Genomic DNA, 12,166 nt, shown 5'->3' on the forward strand with positions numbered 1-12,166 from the left:
TGACAAATAAATCTCAGGGTTTATGCTTTTGCAAACCAGAATAAGCACAGTGGTTGTGTGTGTGTATGTACACATAAACAAGTTCAATGCACTTAAATAACAAGTCCTATTAAGAAGTACCCGACCTCTGCTGATAGCCTTCATATAATCTGTTTATTTACAATCTTTTTGCAGACTTGTTTTCTTTCACTTCAGTCCCGAAGAAGCAACCCACTCTTTGTCAACAAGCTTATCTTTAAATTATGTCTGAGTGATCGGAAAGAGCTTAGTTATGGAGTGAATCTGCAGTAGAATCTGGGTTCCTTGTGTGCCCAACAAGGTTTTATAAAAACGTCAGGTATCACAGAGGAGAGCGACCACACTGAGGGGCTGTGGTGATGGGAGGAGGACTTTTATGCGAAGCCTTGTGAAGTCCCCAATTCACTGAAAGCTTGGAGAAGTTTCGGCAAATACACTGTTCTACACTGTTGTACTGTCCTCTCTCTTTCTGTCTCTCTCTCTCACTCGGCTTCTTTCGCTTACATTAATGTCTCCTTTTACCTTTGTCTGTCTTACGCATATGCTTGCGGACACAAAGAAAGACACATCGAACACACACACACACACAGACACACAGACACACACACACACACACACACACACACACACACACACACACACACACACACACACATGCGTTATTGGTCTCCACAGCCTGTGAGATAAGTCAATATGTGTCATTTTAGGTGATTGCCTCCCTCCATTCAGCTGTCAGCTTGTGGAGGGTTTCCTCTGTCTCTCCCTCGCATCCCGGTCTCCATGGCACCGGTGTTAAAACAGGCTCTGGACAATTTGAAATACCACACATTTCTTGTTTCTGTGAAATTGGCAAAAGAAAGAAAATACAGATATACTGTATACTGTGCTTTTACAGTTTCGTAGAAAACGTAAGACCTTGAGAGAAAACTATAAGGCCACTTTGTTATTTTCTAAGCAGTTTATTTTTGCAAGGTAACAAGGTTACTATTTTCTTACCAATTTTCAATTTTCCAAAATATATATTGTTCTCCTATTCAGGATTTTTGTAGTTCATTTGGCCGATGTATAAGACAACAAATTTACATTTCACTGTATATATGTATGAAAGTAAGTATATGTATGTGACGAATAAACCTCTTGAATCTTGAATTGAGTGCTTTCACCGACTATGTGATAAAAAAAATCTATTCAGCATTAATTAGAGATCGGAGGCTGATGAATTTAAACCCACCCCATAGTTCATAGTGAAGACAAAACACATGGCTTCTTGAAATAAACAAACTATTATAAGTAGAAAGCTGGGGTCTCAGAATAGATGTCTGAATATTTACATATATTTATATATTTTTTGTGTGGCACGGACCTTCTTGCCTCACAGCAAGAAGGTCCTGGGTTCGATTCCCGCCTGGGGTGCTGTTGGCACCGTGCTCCGGCGGGTTATCTCCCAAATAGGAGCCTTTCTGTGTGGAGTTTGCATGTTCTCCCCGTGCTCACATGGGGGTTTCCTCCACCTCACGTCAGTAAGGACCCCCACCAAAAACATGCACCCATCATTGTCTGACCAGCAATGGACATTTATCACCTGGTCCCCGGGCGCGTCCACGTATGCTGCCCACTGCTCCTGGCTGTGCCCCCGGAGGAAGGACAACCCAGGATGGGTCAAAAGCAGAGAATCCATTTCACCGGCCACCATCATGTGCGTGTGTGTGTGTGTGCAAGCATGTGTTATAGTGTGGTGTGTTGCGTGATAAATAAAGACTGTTTCTTCTTCTTACAGCAGTTATGTACTTTTGTTTTTGCATTGTTATGAATTTGCATTGTTAACTGTACTTACAGCACATTTTATTGTAATATTTGTTTCAATATTTTGCAGTATGTTCCTGTTCTGTTCTCTTTAACATTTTGTAAGTACGTTTCAATTAATGTTTGTGCTTTCACTTTTAAAGATTATTGTCCTTGTCAGGGAAAATTTTTTTTTAAGTATCCCAGTGCAGTCAGGGATCACCCATCTTTACATCTCACATCTCATCTTCCTTTCACTTCACCAGGCCCCTTACATGCACATGCTGCACTCACACGCATGCAAATCCATGTCGGATTGAGCGCTGGGTCTGAAGGATGAAAGCCAAATGTCTGGAAACAGGCCTCACATCTGCATGCCGTTAAAAGCACTAATAATCCTCCAGCCCCAAAACACAACAGCCAAAGATACATACACACACACACACACACACACACACACACACACACACACACACACACACACACACACACACACACACACACACACACACATTCCAGGCAGAGGTAAAGACAATTGTTTAGGGATGCACTTTAAGTGACAATGCAGTACCGCTGTTGTTGGGAGGTGAATGTTGAGACTTCATCCATCTTGGCCGTTTATTGGGGCCAGTGATGTAACAGAACCCTTGTGGATTATGTGAATAAACGACAAGAAAGGTTTTAGCTTCGAAATGATTCGAGCCAAATGCAGCCTCTGAAACGGCCCTCCATGACTAAAAGCAAACAGATGTATTGAAAAAAAAAAAAAAGCACAAGCATCCAAATAAATGCGCCTGTTGATTCATGTTTCTTCTTGTAGTGTGACTCGAAGGAATCGCGCCAAATGCAAAGCTTCACAAAATCATCTTCCATTGTGTCACCCGAGCCAAAACTGCAACATGCGCCCTCCCTCATCACGGCCAAGCGGTGCGCATTAAACTGGTTATGACACGACTTTGGTTTCAGGTGAAAACGCCTGATAAAAAAAAAAAAGGGAGAAGCAGCCCCTGCCATGAGGGGGTGATGAGTGTGTGTGGCTGGGTGTATGTGTGTGTGGGGGGGTACTAATCATACAGTCACTCCCACTTTCTCCCTCCCAGAAGGAGGGGTGGGTGAGTGGGAAGGGGCTCACAGCCACGGCTGAGCGCACCGTGCCAAACGCTCCAGCTCTCCGACGCGCACTCCGCATTCTGTCGCACCCTGCACCGGACGAACGACGCACGGAGCCCATCATGGATTTGAAATTACTGGCGATTGTCACCGTCTTGGCAGTGGCCGCGGCTCCATCACAAGGTTTGATGCGTGAACATTTGCTGTTTTCTGGGAAACTGCATGCGCAATATGCAGGATTTTTGCTTTTGCACTTTTCACAATTGGGACTCGGGCTTTGTTGGCCAAGTGTGCTCGCATTTGGCTGCGGTTGTCAGTAACTGTGTAAAATGCAAAAATAAGTGAAAAGTAAATCAAAATGCAAGAAAAAATACCTCCGTACAATCTGTAATAAACAACATTTGTATGTCTGCAACGGTTAAGCGATATATTCAGTGAGGTATAGTGGACAAATGGTAATGATGAATAAATACAAATTAAATATTTACCGTTGGTGAATGAACGTAGGCTACAGGTATGTGTACAGGTCAGTTAAAATGCAGATAAGTGAGGTGACGTGAGAAGAAACTGTCTGGTTTGTTCATCCAAATCTGTCTTAAGTCAGACAGATTTGGATGAACGATACGTACAGTTTGGACAGAAATAGGTGTCACTATAAACTGAATTTGAATCATTCATATTTTAATTTGAATTGCTCAACTTGAATAATTGCTTTCAAAAATGATTTGCATCACCTAATTTGAATGTGTGTTGTTAAACTTGAATAATTGCATTAAAAAACTGAATCTGAATAGCATAATTGGAAATGTAATTTATTCATTTAGAAGTGAATTCCAACAAACTTGAAACTGAATATTAATATTATGAGATGGAATTCATTCGCTTTGAAACTGTATTTGATCCTCAGTGAAAATTCAACCAGTCCTCGCAATTCAAATTATGTTCTCACAATTTGATTTTCATTATCGCAATTTAATTTCCGTTCCCTTAATTCAATTTCCGTTTACTGAGACACAGCCGGGTCGTTGAGGAAGAGCGATCGAGTGCAGATTCAAAGAACTCCTTTTTCGGTCAGCACCTATGTTTTTGACCATTTCCATCACTCCCATAGAGCTCAACAGTGAGTTTCCATTCGTAAAAATTCTGAATCGAGGTTTTGATAATTAGCCATAATGTCGTAACCATCCAAGGTAGACTTACCACCAGCTATGAGATTGGGAAACGGTGATATATGCTCCTGTAGAAGCCACAAGTCCAAATGATATCAACCTCGTTTTAAGAAAAAACGTTTTATTCACAGTGTCATGGAGAAGTACGACACTACCCACAATCCTACAGAGTAACAGTGACGTCTCTTATTGGTGAAGCTCGCTGTTACCATGGAAACACTATTATTAACAATATAAACACTATAATAATGACAAAGATTAAATAGAAGAAGCGCGCTAAACTATCGTGAGGTTGGAAGTCGATGGAAAGGCATCATTCGCATGGTTTATGTGATGATTAGTTCCTTAATAATTCTGTACTCAGTCTTGTACCTTTGCCTTTTTTATTCTATTTTTTTTCTATTTGTTTTTTCTCCTCCAAATCAAATGTTTTGTGGTCACAATTCATATCGTAGTTGGTGGGCTTGGTTCCAGGCTTAAAACTTTTTATAAGAGGACTTTCTGAAACAATCAACGGAGTGAATGAATGAGAAACTCAAAAAGTGGGCAGTCACTGTAGAGCTCTATAGTCGTTACAGTACGTGAAAAGGAATTCTGTGAATCTGCACTCCATCACCCTTCTTCACCGATGTGAGTCTCAGTAAAACTGAAATTGAATTCAAATTTAAATTCAAAATCAAATACAGTTTCAGAGCGAATTAATTCACTATTAATATACTATTAATATTCACTTTCAAGTTTATTGGAATTGACTTCCAAACAAATATATTCAATTTCAAACTATGTAATTCAGATTCAGCTTTCAATGCAATTATTCAAGTTGAGAAATTGAAATTCAAATATAAATGATTTAAATTACATTTCTAGTGAGACATATTTCTGCCCATAGTGACGCTTCTAGAGGTTGATTAAGAGGAAACGTTGTTTCTTTATTATTATTTCTAAGCAAAGGGAATTTCATTTTAAATGATAAATATTTGCTGTAGAAGTTAAAGTTGTGTCCTATTTCATCTATAGAATGGATTCCAATTGGATGGCAGGTTTTAAATCAAACTACCCGATAAAACTACCCGATATAAATTACAGCCTTTGTTGTTTGTTATGATGAAAGACAATGATCCTTCAGTTTGAGTCGGTGCTGAAGCCCTCTCATATGTTGTCGTATTTGTTAGAGAGACATCTAAAACAGTCCATTTTACCTGATATTCTTCTGTTTTTCTTGTGGTCATGTTGAAAAGCGCTGCGTGAAACTGTGCGTGAAGCAGATTTACACGTGGGCGCATTAAAGACCACATCATCCATGTCGGATCACTAATCATTGCCTATATTTGTTCTGCTTTTTCACTTCATTATCCGCAAATAAGCTCTAAGCCACAGCTCGCCAGTGTGGCGGCGTCCTCTTTATCATGGCAAAATGTTAGAATAAGTGTGAAATCATTTGCATAACGGTGGGGGCTTTAATCCAATGAGATACTTTAATCAGTACAGAGAAAAACAATGATTTCTTATCATTCTTCTGCAGCCTAGCCAAGGCAGTGTTGATAATATAGTGGTTAAGGTTCAAACAGTTAAATAAACACAGGTAGTTCATGGAGTTATATTTTATTGATCAAATAATCGGTTGAAGTAGTACATCATGTAAAAATGTTATTATATGCTCCTGTGTGTCATTTTTAGATATCTGTTGACTTGATGGTTATTTTCAAATAACTCATAATGAGATTTGTATTTTACTGCCTTTTATCATCTAAATAGAAGTATGTCTATCATCTAAATTCAAGGTTGATAATCCTTACAAACCCAGCAAAGCCAAATGAACCTGAAATGAACCTGAAATTTAAGTTCTTAACCCTAAAGCTGCAGTTAAATGTCAATACGCAAAGAGGCATCAGAATATTCTGTGTTTCAACTTTATTTGCCAAAAATACCTGTACAAATACATACACAAATGCATTTTCTTGTGTTGTTAAACAAGAAGAATCTTTATTGGTCACACAACACACCACACTACAACACATGCATATATATATATATACACACACACACACACACACATGCTTTTTGGGTAGTGGCCAGTGAAATGTGGCCTCTGCATTTCTCCCATCCTGGCTTGTCCTTCCTTCGGGGGGACAGCCAGGAGCAGTGGGCAGCATTCGTCGACGCGCCCGGGGACCTGGTACGAAGTTTTTACTACGTACGCATGTTTTTTTGGTGGGGGTCCTTACTGACGTTAGGTGGAGGAAACCCCATGTGAGCACGGGGAGAACATGTAAACTCCACACAGAAAGGCTCCTATTTGGGAGATAACCCGCCAACAGCGCGGTAGTAGCAGTATATTGTGATATTTGCTGATTGTGTAATTTTGGGATGCAAATAGAGATACAAATAAATCAAATAATGCAAGCTAAGCTATTCCCTACTTTTCTGGGGATCTACTAAAGAAAAAAGAAAAAAAAAGAAGAAAAGAAAAAAATAATTGTTAAACACGCCAGTATTTCTCATGAAGGGTTTCATGCTCACCACTCTTTTGATTAATAGAAAAAGCCAGTCATCCATCCATTCATACATAAGCCGGTCAATCCCTTGGGTGACATATTGCGTTTATTGTAAATAACTTTTTTGTTTTTAATAGAAGAGAGTAACGACCCCCTGTGTGCCCCGCCCCACCAGGTAAACCAATCAGCCTTGTGGAAAGATGTTACTGCAGATCCACAGTCAACTCGCTGCCTCGAGGCCTCATCCGGGAGCTCAAGTTCATACACTCGCCCAACTGCCCCTTCCAAGTGATGTGAGTACCTTTGTCTCCACACACACACACACACACACGCGCACACACACACACACACACACACACACACACACACACACACACACACAAACACACACACTCACAAACCAATTCTCTCCCCTGCCTGTCTGTGGAAGACAGGTTTCCTCCTAGTTGGACATTTCTCACCATCAATCTCCCAAAGGGTGACAGGACATATAATGAAACTGTAGAAGAAACACTTTCCCCAACACACACACACACACACACATACACAGGGAAAGGAACACACATTGTGACACATCTACGCAACGTGCGTGAGAATGAACGTGAAGAGAAGCTGGAAATTAGATACAGCTTTTTTTGGTTTTCAACAGGAAACAATAACTTGCAGCCCGGAGTGCATTTGCCTCTGCGTTTTAAATGCTGCTCGTGCATGTTTCCCACTTTAGTTCTCAATGCAAAACTTTATGTTTGGTCGAGCACATTGCTGGGACTTTGGCTTGAGTAGAGAAACACAAGCGAGATTCAGTTGGATAAAATGGTCCGGAAAGGTACAGGGGAATTCAATCTAAAGAGGGGTCTCAAAGAAATGAAGTCATCAATCACAACAGTGGCACAAAAACTAGGGGGCATGTCTGGAAGAAGGTCCCCCTCATGGAGACATATGATCTGGCCTCAGGCCACCCTCCAAATAGATCTCATTATATTCTGGACTTGGATCTTTTAGGGCGGAGCCCGCAGTCCTAATGTGCTCAAATGAAACGTAATTGTGTTTAATATCAAGTGTGAAAAGTAATGTAAGAAACTCTCAAACACTGCACGTAATAATTTATACAGGATCAAACAATCTTTACCAAAATAGGAAGCCCCAACACAGACATATCGGCATGTGTCAAATTGACATAAGAGTGATAATTCAATCTTGATTAGGGGGCGGGGGGTAGATAAGGTGTCAGGGTGTCAAGTGTCACGTCTCCGTGTGTGTTCGTTCTTGTTTGAATAAATTAAGGAAGCGATGTTTATTTTATTTTTTTAAACCATCGTTCCGTCGCTATTTAATTTTGTTTCAAAGTTTTCAGTTAAAGTCTTTTTCGATTCATTGATTTTTATTGTATTTTTCCGATTTCTCCTCAGCGCCAAGCTAAAGAACCATAGAGAAGTCTGCGTGAATCCCGAGATGCCGTGGCTGCAGCAATACCTGAAGAATGCCATCAAGAAGTAAGGGGTTTTAAATGTTGTCAGTGACTGAATACTAAACTACATGGCATCTGGATTACCTAAAATGAGCAATTCAATAAAAAAATATATATTTTTTTGTAATTCAAATTTTCAGTTTACTCTAAATCACACCTAAACTGAGCCAGAACAGACCAAAATTAAGAGCCAAAATGACATTTGCCACAGCAAATAGCCAAAGGTTTCCAAAAACATTACAATTATGAAACAAAAATGAATAAAAAAATTATTACAGAAGCCAACAAACCCGTTTTCAGGCGTTCTGCAAGTGGGGTCTTTCGGAGGGCCACTGCTGAAAGACGCTCAGACTTGTCAATACCCACTGAGAGACATGGGGACCGGCTGGCTCAGGGCTGAGCACTGCCTCTTTGTCCCAGAGAGACCAAGGTGTGAATTGGGCGCATGATAAAACAGCTCAGGTTGAAACCGAACGACGGCCATTTGCAACGCAAAGGGCTGACGCCGGTGCTTTTTGAGGTTAATGTAGATGCAGATGTACGAAAACATTTCACCAAGTGTGAGTTTGCATGTTTTTGGAAGTCATAGGTCGCACTTCTTCCTTGGGACAAATATTTCTCTGCAGTACTGAATGAATTTAATTCTGCAGTTGAGTATGGTAAATTGCCCAATTTATGCATTTTTACCAGATTTTCATCTGGTGAAAATGCCAAAAATGCCATAACTGTATTTCTTTGAGTGAAGTTTACTGATAATTCATCTATCTAAAAAGAACTTTCTACATAACTTAATTTGTTGGGAGACACAGTAATGCTTTTTGCCAGAATCCATCTTTAACCAAGTTGTTTTATTTGGTATGCTTGAAAGAGGAATATCTCACTACTTTGTATAGAAATTGACAGAGGAATATCAGATGGCTCTTTAAATAGCTGAGCTGGAACTCAGCAAACTGATGAGAAATAGAAGCACTGGATAGCTGAGGATTTGGGGTAAATCATAGGGCCTGCTGAGTAATGCCATAGGCACACTACACAACTTTCTGTCTTGTGATCGGGAATCTTGAAGTCTTGTGGTTTCACACTATGTGTCTGGACGGTCACATGGACTGGTCGGTGACAGGAGGTCACACATTATAAGATCTATCACCAGGAGGAATCCACGACGAGTCTGTCGGGTCTCCAAACTACGTTTTGTCACCGAACCACACGTTAGAAGTGACACCGGAAATGACACGACACCATGCGCGGGACAGGATAACTTATTTTTATTCAATTCTTGATCACTGTAAAACAAAACCGAATAAAAACCGAATTGATTTATTAAGAAATATATGAAAAACTTAGAGAAGAAATCTCCGTCTGTGAGCGCTCGGCCTGCAGTCAGATCGCATTGTGGGCAGTTTACACCACATGCTCGTCGCTCAAGGGAGTGCACTATGATTTTTCCTCCGATCTGGGACTTTGCTCTGCGATCTCCAAAAACCTGTCGGCAAGTGGAATATCAGGCCAGAATCACGTCGTCTGAACTCTGCATAACCAAGCAGCAGCTTGTCAGCGCTAAATAAACACTAATACATCCCCCAAAGCATATTTACTTGTAGGAGTTTGGAACCAAGCAGTGTGTGTGTGTGTGTGTGTGTGTGTGTGTGTGTGTGTGTGTGTGTGTGTGTGTGTGTGTGTGTGTGTGTGTGTGTGTGTGTGTGTGTGTGTGTCTGCGTGTGTGTGTGTGTGTGTGCTCTTGATAATGTGGAAGTCAACTATCAAGTGCTTCTACGTGATAACATGTCAAAACGAAAGCCTCTAATTCCTGTTTTAGGCCTGTATTAGACTCATTTTCTGTTACAAAGTTATATTTTTTTCCTCATGCAATAACACACAGTCAATGTTTCTCTCGTCTAGGATGAAGAAATCCAAACAAGCCAATTAGCGAGGCTGCAGTTGGATACCCGGAGAATTGGACCACACACATGTACTGTGTGACCTGGCATGAAGTGCAGCACTTATTCCTGCCATGCTCTACTCATTATGGAGCATCCACCCGCTGTGGCCTACCAGCTCAGTGTCCGCCCTCACTAATATCACTTCTACCATTTTGATCAGTACTCCCGTTGTCACTGCGATGTGCAATTATATCTATGTCAGTCTATGTTTTTTTTTTAATATATATATAAATATTGTGTGTATTTGTTTTTGTTATTGGAACTCGACGGTAAAGGGATATTTTTGGAGCTCTTCTCGTCCCCTCCCTGTCATGCGTAGGAGTCAGGAGCTGGGGTGACGCCAGCGTCAGAGTGGGTTTTTGGGAGAAGGAGGGTTCGAACCGCAACTTCTGGGGGTCACCATTCAATGGCACCACCCTGGCAACTCTAAATCCTGACAATTCACAGTTGGCCGTTTCGACCCATTGTTTAATATAGTCCTAAAGACATGTATTGAGTTGCATGCTTTGATTATCTCAACATGTCTTGATAACATTTGATTAAATACTTTGTTCAAAGTTTTGATATTAGTTTTAATATTAACGAAAAATAATAATACAAATTTAATTAAATATATTCAAAATGTAGTAAAAACTCATCAATTCAAAATATATTACAGAAATTGAATTAAGATTTTTTTTATGCAAGAAAAATTTGGAATAACAAAAAATATTAAACAAAAAAAAATAGCCTCTGATCAATAAAATAAAAGATTGCATAAACGCTATGAGATGATAAAAAAGGGCTGGCCACAAATTTTCTAAACCAGATGAGCTGTCTCCAGGGCAACGTGATGTAATCCCTTCCGCTCTTATTTTAGCATAATCACATAAGGCATTATCACCTTATCTTAATTCTCCGTTTCATTGAAATTGAACAAAATAATGAGATACGCCTTGTGTTTTATTTTCTGTAAGAACACAACAACCACCAGATTTAAGCCAGACCCTTCAAAGTTTCAAGTTAATTGAGGCCGTAATGTTGGAATTTCAGTGGGTGCCAACTTCACAGAGACCATGTGAGGGTCTAGTAAAGATGGCAATTAGAATACCTTTGTCATGGAAATTCTGATGGACCGGAAAAACATTTCCTGATCCATTCTGTGAACCGTTCTCTTGTGGTTAGTGTGTGCCCTTATCCGACGTCAGCCTCAGAAATTGTTTTCTTTGGTGCAGAATTCCTGAATATCTGGATCCTGATTGACTATGGAGTGGGCAATGGTCTTTACTGGAATCATGAAATAGTTGATCAGAACAAATAGTCATCACAGTTGCTCCTCCAACTGCCCTTCAACCACTCCATGTGAACAGCTTAAAGAAGGTCTCTATTTACAGCAAACCCCAGTTGCCATGTTAGTATAGTGCTATATTATTTACATAGTCAGCTAGAGGCGATAGTAACAGTATTACTTTAGTATTAGTGGCGATAGTAGTGGTAGTGGTAGCAGCAGAAGTAGTAGTAGTAGTAGTAGTAATAGTACACATAGCAGTAGCAGTATTCTCAGTAGAAATGTAGATGGGCTTGACTAACTACCCCAATCACCCAGATTGCATTGCACTTTAAAACCAAATAATTTCATTTATCAAAATTGACAGTAGATACAGATCTAATATTAGTGTGTTTCTAATTAAATCTGTTATTAAAGTCCTTTATACGCCAGAAATACATCTGTTTTCAATGTGACTTTTTGAACTTGCAAAGCTAAACAGATATCAATTCATTGCGAGTCGTCTCCTTGTCATGTGTATAGTTAAAGTTGAGAAAATGTTTTATTTTTGTACTCTTTAAATGCATTTATATATTGTACTACATCCAACAATTTATATGGAGCAGATGTATTCCTCACAAATGAGAAGTTCACTTTTAAACTGTAAAAAATGCGATAAAAAAGGTATTCTTCCAAATGATGTTGAATTCTTATTTTCACGACTTCATAATGTGGCACACAGCAAGTAACTCAGCAGAACACACACACGCATGCACACACCCAGACACACGTACACACACACGTGCACACACACACACACACGGGCGCCCACACACACACACACAGCGAAGGTTCTTCCACAGTCCTGACAAGAGAGAGGCACCATCTCTTGAGATGTCTATAAATTCAGCTCCTCTACAGATTATGTTTAGAGCGCT

At 40.0% G+C, this 12,166-nt stretch overlaps 1 protein-coding gene across 1 annotated transcript; it reads left to right on the top strand.

Moving 5' to 3' along the window:
* Nucleotides 1-2,947: 2,947 nt before the first annotated feature.
* On the top strand, nucleotides 2,948-11,925 carry cxcl12a (chemokine (C-X-C motif) ligand 12a (stromal cell-derived factor 1)). Its single transcript, XM_080016100.1, has 4 exons — nucleotides 2,948-3,093; nucleotides 6,750-6,867; nucleotides 7,984-8,067; nucleotides 9,942-11,925. Exons 1-4 carry the CDS (start codon nucleotides 3,033-3,035, stop codon nucleotides 9,967-9,969), a joined length of 291 nt encoding a protein of 96 aa, XP_079872226.1. The 5' UTR covers nucleotides 2,948-3,032; the 3' UTR covers nucleotides 9,970-11,925.
* The last annotated feature ends 241 nt before the right edge of the window (nucleotides 11,926-12,166 follow it).

Source organism: Zeus faber (assembly GCF_960531495.2).
Source record: "Zeus faber genome assembly, chromosome: 16".
Taxonomy (NCBI): Eukaryota; Metazoa; Chordata; class Actinopteri; order Zeiformes; family Zeidae; genus Zeus; species Zeus faber.